The 20,171-nt window shown below is 28.1% G+C and overlaps 1 protein-coding gene across 1 annotated transcript; it reads right to left on the reverse strand.

Moving 5' to 3' along the window:
• Positions 1 to 1,107: 1,107 nt before the first annotated feature.
• Positions 1,108 to 20,124, reverse strand: LOC132930698 (protein fem-1 homolog A). Its single transcript, XM_060996711.1, has 7 exons — positions 19,594 to 20,124; positions 8,649 to 8,808; positions 3,889 to 4,089; positions 2,822 to 3,040; positions 2,319 to 2,647; positions 1,802 to 2,208; positions 1,108 to 1,715 (listed from the first exon to the last, which is right to left on the reverse strand). The coding sequence occupies exons 1-7, from the start codon at positions 19,663 to 19,665 to the stop codon at positions 1,235 to 1,237; spliced, it is 1,869 nt and encodes a 622-aa protein (XP_060852694.1). The 5' UTR covers positions 19,666 to 20,124; the 3' UTR covers positions 1,108 to 1,234.
• Positions 20,125 to 20,171: the final 47 nt, after the last annotated feature.

Here is a 20,171-nt window from a genome sequence, read left to right on the forward strand (position 1 = left end):
GCGGTGGTTTCTAAACTGTGCATCATTTGCCCGTTCATACAAAAATAAAAAATAATTAAGACATTCAGTAACCTATTGTTTTTGTTAACTTCAAATAGAATTTTATAAAAACTATTTCTCTATTAATTATCAATAATTTTTATGATATTATTAGAAATCATTTTATATGATATACTATTTTATTAATAAAATTATACATGCATTTCTTGCCCAACTATTTTTAGCATTTTACCTCTGTACATACATTCAAGTTTTAAGATCTTAGAACAAACCACATAAATGTTTATAGATAATATGTGCGTACAAATTTCTAGGATCAGGTTTGTCAACATCATATTTTTACCAATCTGAATTAGATCTAAATTGATTATCAATGAGAACTAGCTTTCAATTTTATTCATGTTCCTTAAAGAACTCGCAGTAGAGCACGGCGCCAAAATTTTAGTTCCAGCATAAAAAAAAATCTTTAGGAAAAGTAAAACGTATTAAATTTTATGTTATGAAAATAGAATATTTTTTATAACCAGTTTTTTCTATCTAAGAATGTGGCAGTAAGTATTAATTACAATTTATTTCAATTAAATTATAATTAACAGTAGTTAATTCACCAGATTACTCTTCAAGTTAAGTAATTTTTTTAATACAAATATTCATAGTTAATAGATCATTTATTGCATGTCACTTGTCCTAAGAGTAGGAGTTTAATCTGTATTTATGAAACAACACAAAGATAATTTTTTTTTTAAATATATTTATTATAAAATAGAATTATTAAACTTCATCTATGTAAACAAAGTTTATAGATACTATAATGTACATAAATAAAAATAGCATTAAAACGTCTATTCTCTCTATATAAAATAAAGAAGAAAATATAATATCTTGTACAGAAAATGTTATATTGTTATTTTGGTATTTGACAGCATAGTGACAGCTGGCAGGGTGGGTAAATGCTTGTTTACTTTATATTTATAATATATAATAACAGTAAATTGTAACACAGAGAACAAATAAAAAGGGTATACACACAACTGCACACATGAAAACCACACAGTTTCCAGTTGATGAGTTTTTTCTTATTAATGATTATATAGTAGTAGTCTGTACTATAAGTTTATAAACGATTTATTAGATAAAATAATAATTATTTTTTTTCTTTTTACGTGCATACAATAAATTACAGAAACATCAAACCATCATTATACATGTATGTCTTCTTCTAATGTCTATTTAACTAGTGTTTTTCCACAAATTCGTACAACGTGACTGGTATATTTCCCTCGAATGGTATACGGTTTTTGCGTATGGCGCGAGCAGCATGGCAAGCCAAAGATGTGTGGCACAGCGGATTATGTGGAGTGGCTTTGCGCATGTCACAGAACGTGCGACCGGCCTTGTTGACAGCATCGTAATGAGCCCCACCACCCAAAAGCAGTTTGATAGTTGTCATATCTTTGGGAGAGACTAAATGAAGTGGTGTATTGCCCTCATCATCGCGGGCATTGGGATCGGCGCCAATTTTGAGCAATGCTCTCAGTAACATAGACGCATCTTCAGGACTGATAGATTGGGGATGTCGTGATGTTGCCAGAGCAGTTTTACGCGCACTTGCCAAATGAAGAGCAGTCTGACTGAGATGTCCGACAACTTTGCACTTGTTCAAACGATACAGTAGGCGATGAGTCAGGTGAGAATGTTCATCATTCCTGATTAATCTAAATATCAACCATATGAAAGAATTTAAATACATTATGTTGTATACAAGCAAACTTGCTTTACTTTAGATAAAGCATAAACATACTTGAGTGCCATATTAAAGAGATCCAATGAAATGAGCAATAATCTAGGAGATAAATCTAATGACGATGGCAGCACTTTAGGTTCACATAATTCGTTAACAGCTTTGATCAGGACTTGAATGATGTCCTCGAAAGTCAATAGAGCTGGCACTTGTCTGTACCCGTTGTTTTCGTTGGTAGCGCATGCATCAGACATGAAAGAGAAGAGTTCAGCAAAGGAGAAGAATGAAGAGACAGTCATCTGGTGGCAAGACTCAAGAGAACCTCTTTGGATATCTAAGGCATGGTTCCACAGAGATATGCACCGAGTAAATTTGCCGGCATCAGCATACACAGCGCCTCGATAGCGCACATAGTAACTGGTATCCGGATGAGTAGGACCAAGAATCCGTTCTCTCACTAACAAAGCCTGGAAAAATAAAAACATTAAAAAATGTTTAAATTTAAATAAAGAGAAAAATTTTTAAAGCCCCAGATCAATGAAGGCGGTAGCCGGTGGGTTAAATAAAAACGACGAACCTGCATCCTCATCTCGTCAGGTTCAGACAATAGTTCATTAAGTTCCTCGTGGTTTTTCACTTCTTGCGCCCATTCATACGCTTCAATCGGCAGTGCGTTGTCCGGTTTCGGTATGTCTTGTTCGTCGTCCACATTGAACCTCAGATCCATGGCTTGTTTCCACAGGTCGAAACCACCGATCAAGTCTCTCCTTTTGTCAATGTATGTGGCGCCAAGCAATTCTAAGGCTTCGATCTTCTCTTTGCGCGATACCAAGTTGTTACTTTTAACTAGGTAGTCAACGATGTCAGCGTGACCGGTGACGCACGCGGCCAACAGAGGTGTCATCCCTATAAATTTTAACAGAAAACACAATATAAATTATTACCTACTGTCGAACGATGCGGCTGATTTTTTTTTGGCACTGTTATCGTCTACTAAATTGCGTAGTACTATTTTTACTGTTATAATAATATATTACAACTTTTGGTAATAACATAATAATTCAATCGAGGAGCACTAACCGTAAGAGTCTACTTCCATTTTGGCCCCGTTGAGAATGAGCATTTTGAATATGTCTAGGCTACCTGACTCAGCACAATCGTGCAACGCAGTGTTACCTTTGACGCTCTTTTTGTTGATATCAGCTTTTAGAGCCAACAGGAAGTTGGCGATTTTGTAGTGACCTTTATAGCAAGCGATCATCAGGCACGTGTGACCGTGGCGATTGGATACTTCGATATCTGTGGTTATGGAAAAATAAAATCTCAATTAAAAGTGGTGAAAATACCTTCGTCAAGAGAAAAATTTAACTATCTATAATTTGCGTGAAATACATAAATTGAACAACATACATCATAAAACTCATAGTGTTCAAGACGTTACTATTAGTTATTATTTAGCTACTATAATAATTAAAAAGAAATAATTTGTCCAGGTAATAGAATACGCTTTTTTCTCGACACACAGGCGATTATCTACTATTGAATGGGTGCCACCGAAGAAATAATAATTAGACGACGAAGAATAACAACAGTTTGTTATTCCCGTAGTTAATAAATTTCACCTTCACGATGACGATTAAACAGGAGTATGGCGAGCGTCGCACGTACGCGAGAAATTCCATAGCAACTTTTTTTTGTATATAATATTTGACCACTCGAAATTATAGGTATATAAATATATAATACGCATTATAACTGGTAAAAATTTCAGATTTGTTTTTATTTTTTACTAATTTGATAAGCGTACAGTTTAAACTATAACATTTAAAGTTTTAAACAGACATTTATTTGAATAAAAATCGAAGTGGGAATAATTTTCATTAATGACTACCACGGTTTCTGGCTCGAGTACAATTGCACCACATTTCGACTCTCGTTTCCCAGAGGTATGATGCGCAGTCACTTACACATACATCTAGTCACTAGTGTATAACCTAACGGTATTCGTGCCACCCCAAAAATAGGTCATTTTCCACCCACTAGCAGAATATTAAAAAAAACACTTGGAAGGTACTGTGAATAGGACATTTTTGAGGGAGGTCGACAAATTATTAATAATCATTTATAGAAATGAACAGCAAACACACCTGCACCATGTTCGACTAAATATTTGACGATTTCGTAGTGTCCGTCGAAACATGCAGCACGTAACGGCGTCGAATTCGTTTTGGTAGTTGAATTCACTACGGCGTCTTCTCGGATCAACAGTTTTACTATGTCCAGGTGTCCAGCAGCGGCCGCACACCATAGCGGTGGCGCTCCTTCTATTGTTTCACCGTCAAACATAACTGTGAACAAAAATTAGGGTTTTACAAAAAATTAAAAATAAATACTGCTTAAGCTGTGATAACTTATTATTAAGTGTTTTCCTTAAAAATGTAATTTATTGAATGATTTGTTCACTGATTTATAATAACATTATGAAAAAAATTAAATCATACTTAGGTTTGATATTTATTTGATAATAAAGTATAAATTATAATTAGGGCACATATAATATGGAAATATACAATATATGAAGAAAAATATATAACGCAAATCTGGGGTGACTGTACGTTAATTATTATAGCGTCTTGTGAAATAAAATTATCATGACTTTTCTTCACATTCTCCCTTAAACATTAAAACAATTTTATACGTGATCAATTTTTAAATTATTAATCCTCTATAAGCAACATAACAACTTAGGTAAAAGTTAATAGGGTGGACTCAAGGAATGTTTTGTAGCTTTGTAGGATCTGTTATTAAATTTTATTTGAAGATTTAAATTTATTATAAATTTTTTTGTGCTAAAGTTTATACAAGGCTACGGATTTAATGGTAGTCAGCATTAGGTAGACATACATCTAACGCCAAATAATAATAATAATAATAATAAAAATACAAAATAATTATATAATCGCCGGTTAATTATATAATATGACAACATGTTTGGGAAGTGCTTGAAGAATTGAACCATCTATTTGAGAAATGACATGTCAATATAAGAAAACAAAGAAAACAATAAAAAAATCTGTTTTTACGCTACCAGTTATATTATAATAGCTCAGTGAATAAGCCGAGAGGTCTAATGGAAAGAGATTGGCGATATACCATATCATAATTTAAAAATAAAATAAAATACATTTTAGCCTGGAGGAGGTGCATGTAGAATTTCTGGACTTACATATAGTTTCTACTATACACGATTCTCCGTGGTGTAATGCGTGGCTAAATAAATTACTAAAGGTTCATACTAGATTTATTTTTATTTTCAAATACGCGGAATCAGCTCTAATTACATCTATAAAATAATATTATTTTAATATTTGTTTAATGATAGGACAAAAAGAATTAGTAGATCACTGAAATAAACTAATTTTATTTATTTTTATTTCGTCCCATTATCTTAAAATTAAATATATTATTTTTAAATGTTCACATAATGAATGATGAATGTTAGATTCAAACCATAGAACCATCCCATAGATAACAAATTCATTATATCAACATTTTCAATATTTTGTGACTTACGTTGTTTCTCAGTAGTTTAATCAGAGAAAAGATATAATTCAAATATTATAGTGGCTGTTCAATGTTTTCGAAACTTTTTTTTTTTTTTTTTTAAACGAAAAATATACAATCTATATCATATTATGGACATAATGAGTATATGTGCTAAGAGAAAACAAAGAGCATGAAATACATAATTTGAGGAAAGGAGCCACCCAATGATGACACTTTCAATTTTGGTTTAGTTTTTCATTTTATTGTTAATGCAATAGATCTCTGCACCAATTACGTTTGTTTTCGTAACTTAGGATTATTTTATATTTGTAAAAAAAAAATTATTCATAATATTATTGGACACAAAACCAACGTCCAACACTGTGTCACAGTGATTGTGATCTGAGTGCCTCAGTAGTATAGTTATAGTAGATACAATATTATATTATTATTTATTATGATTGTAAATTGTAATGAATAATAATGACAAGACCAGTCCGAAACTCCGAATTCTATATAGACATAATAGTGGTACTACAACTACAGCATCTGACGTACACTAACACTAACATATTATATAAATACCACACGAAAAACGTTGCATGTCGAAACATGAACAGACCTGCATAAACATGTCGTAGTCTGAACTCTGTAAAACGCGCGCACAAATATACGACGACAATACGAATACGGCATAGCAGTCATAGCACTTGCCACTTACACTTACACATACCACAGAATAGAATGATACCTACTGTTACCTAATACCTACCACACATTTAAACGATTTTTGCTAAAGATTATTCGTTATCGATAATTTTCGTATGCGTTTTTTTAAGTGGTATTATTTTTTTAATCTCTTTTGTGTTTATTTCTGTTTAAATGAAACAACTAAATTGATACATAACTGACATAATATTATATTGTATTTATTTTGTTTTTTTATTTATAACTAACAATTATATTATTTATTTAACAAGGGAAAAAATTGTTACAATAATATTTATGTGTTATTATAGTAATTAAATGTATAATTGTGCACTATTTCTTCGTAAACCTACTGGCCACGAGCCGCTACTGATTAACAATAATATTATTTTAATATAATTTGTACAACTAGTCTACTACAAAACAAAAAAAAACTATTTTTTCAAGTCAATAAAATAAATTAAACAAATATAAAAATGACCAAAAATTCTGTAGAATTATTTGATTTTTTAATTCAATAAAGTATTGAATAATAAATAAAAATTTAAAAATATTTTAACGGTCAATCACTGCATAAAGGAACAGATAACCTTGTTATGACAGATAAATAATAATAACATAAAATCTATTTATGACCTTTTTTGATAGTGAAAAATAAGTAGAAATGTTTAATACAATTATAAATTATGACTAGAGGAACCTGAGGAACACGTTCAAAGTACGATGTTCCGAAATGCTGGCATTAAAATATTTTGTTAGTAAAACTACCAACATATATTTTCATTGATTATTACTTTTTAGTTTTATATTTTAAAATACTTTTTATCACTTGAAATTTTCAAAGTGATCAATACACAGAATACATTTATCTTATTTTCAGAAGTTAAAATAATAATAATTTTATAATTATCAATTTTTAAACAGTAAAAACAATATCTAAATAGCTTTAAATAATAATAACAATAATTATTCAAAACAATTATAGCGGCAAGTTAAGCAACCTACATTTATGTAATTATAACTTATAATAGTACATCATTCAACATTGAATAATAAAAAATATGAAAATCAAAAATATGACATACCAAATTCATTTGTTAAACATTTAGACATAAAAAAATGGTTATTTTATTGAATAATAAGTTGAATTGTTTTATATTTAAGATATAAACATTTGATATATTATATAATATATTTAATATTTTAATATCAATGAGTCAAAATACATACTATTTAAAATTATATATTTTTTGTATACGTTATACAATCTAAAAATATTAGTTTTAAATTTTAATAATTTTTTTTTTTTCTAACCCATGGGTAATATAGATAATTTGAGTTTGACAAAACCAACTTTGTGCATTAGAATAAATTGACTTATCATCATAAATTCATAACTTAGAAAAAAAACATTTAATAGGGTATTTATTATGTACAATATATTAAAATGTTAAAATTAAAATATAAATAAAAGCTTATAAAATGCTAAAAATCAGTGTTTCCCAACCTATGGGTCACAAAATATTTACTGCAACTCGTGGTGTTCATAAATTAATTAGACAACTATTTTTACAATAAATAATAATACATATATTATAAAAAACTTAGGAAATTTTTTTTTTTTTATTCAACAAGCAGTAAATTTGTGGGTGATTATTACAAAAAGGTTGGGAAACACTACTTTAGATAAAGATTGGCCAAATAGTTAATCAAAAAAAAATTTCAAATTTACTATGTTGTGATGAGTCAGAGACAGAAAACCAATAGAATACAATGATATCCTCCTAATAATTTAAGAAATATTGAGTGTTTTAATATGTTAAATTGATCATCCTGTAAAATATTAACAGTATGTAATAAGTAGGTACACAATATAACAAAAAAGGTTTGATAACTTTATAAGTATAGTTATTAGTTTATTCTTTAAACACAGACAAACATAGACCATAGTGTTATCAAAACGTATTTATTAAGGTATTTAATAATTTGCTTTCGCAATGTCAGATTAATGTTCATTTATTTATTTATTATTGTTATCAATCTGCAGCTTTTAGACAAGACAAATTTAAATAAAATTATAAATGAAACTATAAAGTTAAGAAACATAATGATTAATAAACCTGTATAACAATTGATAGAATGTTGACATATTAAACAAAGACATAATAATTATTTCAGTGGTATGAATAAATCCGACAACATAAGCACTAAGACTAAGTCAAAAATTTAAGCTCTATCAATCTACATGATTATTTAAAATAACATTATTTTATCATAGGATGGATTCAAATCACAATCAGCAAAAAATACAATTGTAAGTAAATAAATATAAATTACTAAAAATAAAAACATAAGTTGTAGATATATACAAATTTTTTTAAACTAAATATTATATTTTTAAAACATGGGTTTTATAAATATTAAAAAATATAGACTACATATGATTTTCAACAGATAAGATAATAAGCTAAATGCTAATACTTAAGATGAAATAGAATAATATAAATTATAATTTGACAGATTTAACGTATATTGTTGTTATTTATACTTTTATAATATATTTTTAAATTAGTTTAGAAAGGATAAAATTGGAATCAAAAGATATACCTAATATTGTAAAAGATTATGCATTAGGTAATGATTCATTTATTACCTGATCCTGTTTGTTCAATATCGACTTTGTGTCTTTTGATTAAGTACAAGGCTATATCGTAGTGGCCATGTCTACAGGCCATCAGCAATGGCGTAGCGCCAGTTGTTGTGGTTTTCAACAGTTTGGCATTTTCCATCGCTGATTTGCCTTCCAACAGCAACTGCAAATAAACATATTAAGGTCATTTATGGTGAAACTGAAATATACTCCAAGAACAATTAATAGCAATATTAGATAATCAAGACTTTAAACCCTAAAATTGGTAAACATTTGTCACTACCAGGAAGTAGAGTTCAGTCACGTTTTTAAGTTCCATAAGTATACTATAGTCTATAGCTTATATCTTTATAAGGAAGGGTCAAGGAAACGAGCTACCTGCAACTAGACTTCATCGATAAATAAATACTTCCATACATGGTACAACATTGTGGTAATTTAATACAGTTCAAGGCTGATCCAAATAAATTACTATGATAAATTCGATAAAAAAATCTTATTTATTTGAAAAGAAAAAATACGTTTATGAGGATAATTGATCATGTTTGATGAACCTGACGAGACAAAAGAAGAGAGGCAAGAAAGAAAGGAGACAAAGCAACATATTTATTTTTTCAAAGAAAAATGTAGTGGGATATTGATAACATAGGAACATATGCACTCAATACAGACATTGAACTCAGTTATCCTACTTATATTTATTATAGAAAGATAATTTTCATTCTAATATATTTTATGAAACACTCGCATAATATACTTATTTAATTATATAACATAGGTATGTTGCTAGTTGTAAATAATTATTTTTATACAAGCTAGAAATCACAAATATAAACTTTTTAACTTTTATGAATAATGATATATGCAATTATTTTATAGGTGCCTACTAAAACAATAATTAGATATAATTAAAATATTGATTTTAATTCAATTTGTTAATAATTATTATCTACTATGTGTAACTAGGTTTTAAAAGTATTATTCTATTTATTTTTCAATGTTAAAATCTTGATTTTTATTTGAAAAAGTCTTAGATTTTATGTAAATTTAAAAAATGTGACATTTTAAATCAACTTATATATTTTATTGATTAAATTTATAAATATGAGGGAATATATAAAAAGTAACTTTATGTAACACGTTTAACAAGAATATTATTTTACCTTGAAATAACTGATATTAAAAATTTACCATTAAAATATTAAATTAAAAATATCTAGAAGAAACAAGATAAATTATTTAATTATAGTAAGCTAACTATAAATGAGAACTATTAACATTATTTTAACTAGACAATTTTTAATATAATTAAATTTAGCAAATTGTTAATTAATAGTTATAAAATCCTAAAATGGTTTGATTACAAAATGTAATATTTTGTATACCTATTGGAATGAATAATACCATAGACGTAACTAGTCCTTAAAAGTTAAGGGGCCGGGGTAGATTCCTAAAAATGTTTTATAGCAAATTTTTTTGATTAAATTATTATTTATTGTTTCTATTAATGTTTACAACTAACTTATGATTATTCGTTTATATGAAACATTATATTTTTTTATATTGTAGGCAAAAAATAAGGTAATACTAATATGTTTATAAGCACATCTCACCTCTGGGGGGGGGGGGATGAAGCCCACCAAAGCATCCCCCCCCTAGTAATGCCTACAAATATTACATACAACTACCAGATATTAAACATTGGGTGATAAATTGATAAGCTAACTTGATTTAATTTTAATCAAAACTATTGCACTTAATAGATACCAAAATCTAATATAAAAATATTATACACACAAGTAATAAAATTAAAGTATAATTATAATAGACAAGTAACATTAAATAAATAATAATAATAAAAAAAAAACAATAATATTAATTTTGTTAGTTTTCATTGTTTTATTGCAATACAAAAATATACTAGATCACACATGATTAAACTCTATAAACTGTTGTCCGTATGAAAATTATTGACCTTGGTATTGAACTATTCGCAAACACATGTTGACTGTGAAGCGTGTTATATACCTGCAAAGTTGTGAATCATTTTGTTTAATGTCATTCTACCTTTCACTTCCTAGTCACAGTCATAGAAAGCTTTAATATTATTATTCTGCAAATAGCATTTTATAGAATTAGAATTACCTATTATAATTAATCATTGTAAATAACTTTAATTGTAATGATAATAATACTGAGGTTTTAATGGTTTTAACTAAAAATAATTAAAATATTATTATAATCCATATCCTGTAATCCATAATGACCTTTCTTATCTAATTAATCTATTTTAAGATATAAAATATATTGTGCTAGCTATAATATGAATATAATAATTAATAGTTATGTACTTATGTGAGCACCATAATCGCAAATAGCACAATTTATTTTTGGGGAACAAATTCAGTCAAAATTTGATAAAAATAAAAAATGTGGAATACAAACAAATTATTATTTACATAAATTACTCATCACACGATTTACTTTCAATATTTTATTTTTATATTTCAATGATTTGATTGCCACCAATAAAGAAATATTTTTGGGAATTTTAATCAAATTTATACAATTGTATTTACCTTATAAATCTTAATGTAAAATCTCTATAGAATACAATTTTTTTTTTTTGTTTTCAATGAGACTGTAAATAGAAGTTTCACTGTATTAATATTTATTTATATAAATACATATGGATATAAAGCAATGCAATCCATAAAATTATACATATTGATTAAAGAGAATAACAGGTGTAACTGAGATTACTTCATATAACATAATATATTAATTATTAATGAAATAAATAATTTATTTTGTATATTAATGTTGTAAGAACAGATTATTACATTTATTACGTTAAAATATACTTTATAATTTTAGTTTTATATATTGAAGGACCATTAATTTTTTTTTTGTTTCCTGGTTTGAAATGGTAAGTCAATCATTGAAAGATATTTTATGAATTGATAAATGATTAGTTATATTGTAAATAAAAAATAATTTAAAATGCTTTGTAGAAAAGAATTATAACCTATGAAACTTTAATATAATAATAATTTACAAGTATTTATAAAATATACCCAATTGTCATTTTATATATTTGAAAATACAAGTTTTAGTCAATAAGTGACTGAATTCATAGATACTATAGATAATTATATTTTAGTATGTAAAATTGTTTAACTAGAATGCTATTTTTACATACAGGAACACAATAATTTTTTCTATTATTCAATAAAATTTTTATAAACACAATTATTGTAGTTTTTATTAGATTAAAAACGTACAAGTAAACTTTTATGAAGCACTAAATAACTAGTTGAAACAAATATAGATTATGATTTATAATTATATTTAACATACAAAAGACTTACTGATAGGTTTGATGTAGCCTCTTAAAAGATATTTCATATTAGTATGATGATTATTAATTATTATTATTATTTTTCTAAGTTTGTTGATTATATGCATTCAATTATGCAATATCTACAATTTTTTTGTAGATTAAAAATCTTACACGTAGAGTTTAGTTATTATTAGCATTGAAGATTGATGAGTAGGTATTTCATGTTGAAAATTTAAGATTAACTATAATAAGATTCAAAAATATGAAATTTTTAATTGCGATGAAGAAAAATATGTTGTATCTTTTATCTAATGTTAAAAATTCTACTTTTCAAATTTGTATTACACACTAAGTTATTTAAAAGTAATTATACCAAGTAATTAGTTTAATTAATAAAATATAATTTTAAATATTTTAATTTGTATATAAATAGTAAATAATAATAAATAGAATAGGGACTTAAATTCCAGTGATTTTTTTCTTAGTAACTTTTATAACTATGGAGAGAGACCTCATATATGGAGTGGGCAGGTTAGACATGGAATACAGAAGCTCGTGACATCAGAATGAATTTATAATTTTTTTAATTTATTTATAATATACTATATTAATTTTTACAATATATATATATATATATATATTTAGTTATTTTTATATTTTAATCTTTGAGTAAATATATAAAATTTATCATGTAGTCAATTTGGAGTTTTGTACAAGGGCAAAGAGCCCACAAAAATATTTAGTATAAAGGCAACAGGCAACAATTGACATACTATATTAGTATAATATAGAGAATTGAGATATATTATTTACTTTTACTATATTATTATTATAATGCTGATTTAAAGTAAGCTCATAAAACTATAATTATGTAGATGATGCTTAAATAATAAAAATAATAATAATCTGTTCACAAGCAAATCGTAAAACAAATATATACTAAGGATTTTATACATTTATACAGTATAATATAAAACTAAGTATTTATATTTTAAATGATTGCTGAAATCGAAATAAGCTGTCAACAGTCAACATATTATAATCGGAAGTAGAAATAAGTATTTATAGAAAGACAGAAATTAGCATAGCAAAATTAAAATAAAAAAGGAATTCGAACCAAGACACAACAATATCTTGTTATATTATTTCTTACGGTTTGGTAAAATAGAACAAAATCATATTGCGGACGTTAACACTATTTAAAAAACGTGTCGCGTTCTAAACAGCAATGCATTTGTTTAATTGACGTTGCCGTAATAAAAATCAATCGTGTATAAAGTAGCAGGTATCACGCAACACAATATATTATTGTAATGTGTTTCAAATTGAAAACAAATTTAATTCGTTCAACTACGCACAATTTTTTATTTTCACACAGCGAACAGTCTATTCCTCTCATCCTATTCATGTCTACCTTCATCCGTCATTTACGTTTAATTTTATATCAACGATAGTTTAAATAATATATTTCAATCATGATTCAACAAGTAAAAACGAAACAAGGAAGCAAAACATAATATTACACAGGTATTGTCGTGTAATAACCTTGCCAACGACCAAGCGCAATAATTAACAGACGTATGTGTATAGCAGTGTTTATGCCAAGAAGCCCGGAACACGTGCGAATTCAATACACGTGTGTAGTAGATCTCACTGTAGTAAGTAGTAACACACCCAATACGTATACTAGGGAAATACATTTTTTTCTTTAAACTGAATAATCCCAAGTATTACCAAAAACGGTCAAGTTGTTATCTCTATAGCTTTTCGTTTTATTTATAATATGTGTATTTGGTTTAGGTAGTCAGGTAGATACCCATAAATAATATTAAAATAATATACTTATATTATTGTAACATTACTTATGTCTCAGTTAACCAGAACAAATAAAGGACGCACGTAAAAATATTTAAAATTCTCGAAATCATTAAAAACTCATTACATTTTAGTAAAAGCTACAAAGTAGTTAAAATATTAATTGTATTTAATATTGGAACATCGGTATATCCATATTATACAGATGTTGAATATTGTCATATTCAACTAAAATGCATGAACTAAAATATAATCAATACATTGTAATATATACAATTTGTCAATTTGTAATTAAGATAAACCAGTTGAACTGTTTTATACATAGTATTCATAGTAATTTTTTATCTAATGCTTTATACATTGTTTTGGTTAATTTATTGAATAAAGGCATGTAGGTCATAGACTCATAATGTTAAACTATAATTTATAATACTTTCGTGTTAATTTGTTAAAGAAATGAACCAATACATAACATAAAATTATTATTATTATATTTTTTAAATATTAATAATAATAGGTAAATAACTACTATAAGTTGAACCCATTTCAATTCATAACGAGCGGGAAAAACTTAAAAATATATTCAATTTAAAACTGAGTTTTTGGGTTTATTATGTTAGTTGACTAAAAACGCAAAGTAAAAACAACAATGAAAGTAAAATGGAAATATAGAGGATCAGGTCAATTTGGCAGAAAATTACGAAAGAAATCGTGTTTCAAGTATATTTTATATGTAAGAAACGTGCATTAAAAAAGTTGTCTTAAACTTGGTTTATATATACATAGCTTGCCAAATTGCAATTAATATAATATGGTATATTACACCTATTAAAAGTCATCAAATCATGTAATTGCTAAATCGATATTAGTGAATCAAATAGAAAACATTTGGGTATGTTTTTAGTGTACATAAAGAATTAGTCTTGTTTCAGAATACACACCAATTTAGTGGGAAAGGGCGATTTAAGTAGAAAATGGAACAGCTATCACGGAAACCGTTATAAAGAATTTTAAGAATTCGTAACGAAACGATCAACCTTAGTCGGTGCTTGGTTGTAGTCGTGATTGTGGAAAGCAAAGTAATGTATAATGATAATACGTAAATAACACTTAACTAGTGGGAATACAATTTTGGGGCCATTATTTTTTTACTAGATAGACATACAACAAACCGTAATTTTTAATTTAATAGTTAATTATACAATACAAAATATCATAATACTACTTATTGCTGAACAAATAGTATCTAATATTTGAATCTACAAGTTTTCAAACAAATAAGTTCATTATTTTATTAGGTGTGATTGGATTATTTCTTGATGACATATTCAACTTGTACCGTATATGAAAAATGGCACGAATAAACATTATCATTATAATATTATTTTTTAAAAAAAATGTCGAGCATTATGAAGAAATAAAGGTCAAGGGGCCCGATTACCCAAACCTTGTAAATACGACTTTGGCGACAACAATATTAAATATAATATTATTATTCGTCGAGATAGAAAGCGTCAGACGATGGTCGACAAGTGGGTAGGCTATTGCTATATATACATTATATACACACGTATGACGCGTATAATATTTGGGAGATTACGACGGCCAACGATTATTATTATTTACATATTATTATATTATTCCGTATCATTTACACCGACGGAGATCTCGTTGAAAAACGAGCGGTCGCCAACCAATTGCGTCGTTGACGACGGTCGACGGCATCCGGCACGATATGAATATGAAAATAACTCGCGACCACACAAAGAAACCCGTTTTTAGAGCTGGACACGACGACGAAGGCGCCGACGTTGCCTATTGGCAACCGCAACAAAACTCGTGGCGGAAAGAAGTAAGAACTGGACGACGGACAACAAACGAACAAACCGTTCATTGTTGCCGTGCAACAACATCAGAAATCAGAATAATAATAATAATTTACACTCGAAGCACAAAACATGCACACTTAGTTAATGATAAGAATTAAGAATAATAAACTATATCAGATAACTACAAATTATATTATTTTCATAATCTCATCCAACTCAGTGGATACATATTTCGGTAACAATGGTTAATAATGTTAATGGAACATCGAACACGTCTTATTTCATATTGGTATCCTCATATTTTTTTGTCTTTTAATCAGATATATTTCATGGCCAAGGTGTATCCTAGTTTTATTTTAAATTAAAAATATATATATATATCTTTTGTGTAATATTAATACCATAATCACCACATATAAAAAGTAAAACAAGGATAGATAATATTTACAAATATCAGACGAATGAGCATAATATATAATAATAATTAGATAATATTATAGCTGCCACTGACGTAGGTATTAATCCAACCTATATTGACGGATCAGAATAAAATATTAAAGCCGTAGCCGTTACAGGATATTGAACCTGAATAATATGTTCAATAATTATTAGTTTATTCAAGTATGCAGATAAGAGAAGTAGCGACGCGTGGAACTGTGGAAGTCGATAACTGGCAGCAGCTGTTAAACGTAATTAAACAACGTTGATAAGTGACTATTAACGTAAATACGAAATTGTACTGGTTCGATAGGCTTTTAATTTTTTATTTTATATAAAATATATATATTGTTATGAAAAATATCAAATCGGCTCCAGACACGGTGATAAAAATAATAGGAGATAGAACTTCTGCTGTGCGCTAAGTGTAGTGTTACGAATCGTTAAAAATTATACCAATAGACACCGACGGAGAAAACGGGCAAGTCTTAAAAAAATCACTTCAATTTAATGGGTCATCGTCATTGGGTTATCGGCCGATGTTTAAGTATTATTATAAAATATCGTTGTAGTAAAATATGGAACAACGCAATGTTGTATTGTTGTAATAAACAAACAAGAGCCAAACAGCGAGGAGCCAGGAGAACGCCAACGATAGAGGTTTTGTTTACGATGTAATTGCGTAAATGCACGCGCGGTCAACATTTGCCGTTTCGAGAGACTATAGTTACACACTGGCGTTTCTATTATTTTTTTTAAAAATAATATTATGATTGTTTTTGTTTTGAAAACTGGGCTACGATAGCCATTTAGCCATAGACCGTAGTTTTTTTGTTTTGTTTTGAATAATGATAAAAATACGATATAAATCGACGGCTGCTGTCTCAGTCACGTGGCGACCATGAGAAAAACGTCCGATTTATATTTTGACGGTGCGCAATAATATATACCATCAATGCGTCCGTTCGCGTATTTTTTCCTCATGTCGACGCGCAATATTTTTATTATTATTTGGACGCGGACGCGTGTGCGTACGAACTACGATAATAATATTATTAACAATTTTTCATCATATTTATAAAACGATGATGATAAATTGATAATCACCGTCACACCGTTAACCACTCAAAAAAAGTATATATATATATATTTCTTATTGCGAACGAGAAAAACAAAAAAAACACAGAATCACTCTTTTTGTTTTTTTCGCTGCGTAATTATGTTATTTGATTATATTATTACAAAGTTAACATTATAATTTATAATTATCGTTTCAAGCGATCCGACTGTTTTTGATTGTTTAATTAATAACCGAGGTGTTTGCATATTTTACCAATACTATATTAAAACCTAACCTACATATTATTGTATGATACACTGCTATAAGAGCGGGTTTGAATACGCATATTATAAAACTTAAACTTGTTCTTTTTCTTTTTCCATAAGGTATTTTTTGAGGGTTAATATTATGTTATTAATTTATTATCTTTGATATCGTTATTTAATATACACACCGCATACATAGGCATGTAGGTTTTATTTGCTTGAAAAAAAAAATGTAAGACAATGTTCGACAAATTGTTTTTGTTTGGACTCCAATCAATAATATATTATAACATAATATTATTTTTTATATATGTATTAATTATTTTGTATACATACAATAAGAAACCTACCTAAATTAATTATGAAATTATTTGAACTTTTATTTTATCAAATTTCTAATTGATCTATTAAAATAGCCCTTAACAAAGCTCTAAGACAGTATAAATAACAAATAACAAAATAACATTGGTTGAAAATTAAAATATTATTTTAACATAATTATTATATTAAAAATTAAACTGTCAATGGGCTAGTTTTTATAGTATACTAGTATATTTAAATTGTATAACTTTAATCTAGAAAACCAAATTCTAGTTGAAATATTAGTTTAATCCATTTGAATAACTAGATTTCTGAGAAAATAACATGTGTTTTCACTATATTATAACAGTAGGTATTATCATAATCCCTATCATAATTCATAACATTATTTAGATTCCTAAATTTAAGCATAAATACATAATTAATATTAATGATGTATTAATATTGATAATACAATTCATATGCGACTTTTAATATACTTAGTATACCTACTGTATACTGTATACATACTTGCATTATATAGGTAATATAAATATATTATGAAAGTATCAAGTTAAACAAAAGGTAGCTACTTAAATAAATCTGGAAATAAACATAAAAGTATTTCATTTTTATTAGTATACTTATAAAATAATTGTATGTACACAGTGTCATGTAAAAAGAAACATTAAGGACATAATATTACGTACAATATAATTATACTTGAACAGATGTTAAAGTTAACTTCAAATATCAATATTAACAAAAGGATTATGATAGAAAAATATGTTAAGTAAATATAATTAGGCACATATAACAAGGTAAAATATCTGGTGTGTATCTACCTAACTCATTTTGATATTATGTTATAAAACAATGTATGTATAATTAGGTACAGACAATAACACTTAGTTTTAAGTAATAAATTATACTATGCTATTTAATCAATCAATTTGAACATTTCAAAATAAGATAACTAATATACAAGAGGACATACATTTTGTCTTTAACAGAACTATAAAATATATTTTATTTCTATGATGAAAATAACTATTATTTAAAACTTAATAGAAAAATACCTTGATAAATGAGCATATTATATGGGTAATGGGCTACCTACTTATTTAATTAAAAATTTTAATAATTATAAAACTAACGTTGAAATTGCTATTTTGTTAGGTATTTGTAAAAAGTTTTTAAAATATTTTATTTTAAACTGATGATGGGTATATACTTAAAATCAGTGAAATAAATATATTAAACATTTTGTAGAACTGTTAAGTAAGGAATGTAGTTTGTAGATAACCTATGGCAAATATAGTGGTCTTATGTAATTAAAGAATGACATTTAAATGTCATAGCCAAAGATGAATTTAAATATCTAATCAAACTGCTTATTCAGTTAAAAAAAAACTTTCTAATCTGGTAGATATCTATATTTAAATAAAACAAATTAATAACTATTAACATATTAGTCAACAAAATGAGAGAACATTTTACATTAGGTTACTATTCTGACGTCTAAGAATTACAATTTTAAAATATACACTTCTATGACTAGATATTTTTACTAAAATTTGTATCAAGGGTAATATGATTTGGGAAAAGAAAAGCTATCTAAGTAAGAAGTGCAAGGATAGAATTCAGGGGTAGAGTACACTGTATCCTTTGACAATCGATACGATCGGTTGGCAAGTGCAGAGGCCCAGGCGACGAAATGTTCCAAAATAATTCCATCAGTGTGCGAACAGTGACAGCATCAATAGAACCGACAGTAGTTAGTCTTTGTCTACAGTGCCCATAATATGTATCTACTATAGCTAATACGGGTCACATAGCACCGAAAATTATCACCACCCCCCCGTAATATAAGTAACTATGCATCGGCTCCACTCACCTGCAATCGTTTTAACCGTCCGTCCCTAGCGGAGTAGAACACCGAGGCCGCGATCGTTTCAATGTCGTTCATGTTACATCCGCTGTCGTCGGGCCTAACACGATGGCATGTCGTCAACAGCCGCGAGGCGCGCGTTCGGAGAGCCGTGTTTGCAAGTGTTGGCGTACTACGAAATATGACACAACAGAGGGCCACGCACTGACCCTGACAACGGCGATCGACAGGGATGGCGGGATTCTATGACGAGAAACCCGATGGGATGTGACACCAAAGATATGTGTACCTAACAGTCGCTAAGTCACGGCAAACACGCAATAGACTTACTCGCAGTGAAACACACAGGGCGCGCGCGCACACTCACGGACAGAGTCTACCGCTTACAAATTTAGGTGATTTGCGGAAATACTCTCGGCAGTGCGCGGTAATATCGTGTGGATAACGCGACGTTGGCGACGACGGATGCCGCTCAACAGAACCGAAAACCAAACTGACGTGTAGCAGTGCGACGACCGACGACTAACACTGACGGCGGTCGAGTCGACGAACCGATGGACGTGTGTAGAACGCGAAAAACGTCG

This window comes from Rhopalosiphum padi, chromosome 4 (assembly GCF_020882245.1).
Source record: "Rhopalosiphum padi isolate XX-2018 chromosome 4, ASM2088224v1, whole genome shotgun sequence".
NCBI classification, from domain to species: domain Eukaryota; kingdom Metazoa; phylum Arthropoda; class Insecta; order Hemiptera; family Aphididae; genus Rhopalosiphum; species Rhopalosiphum padi.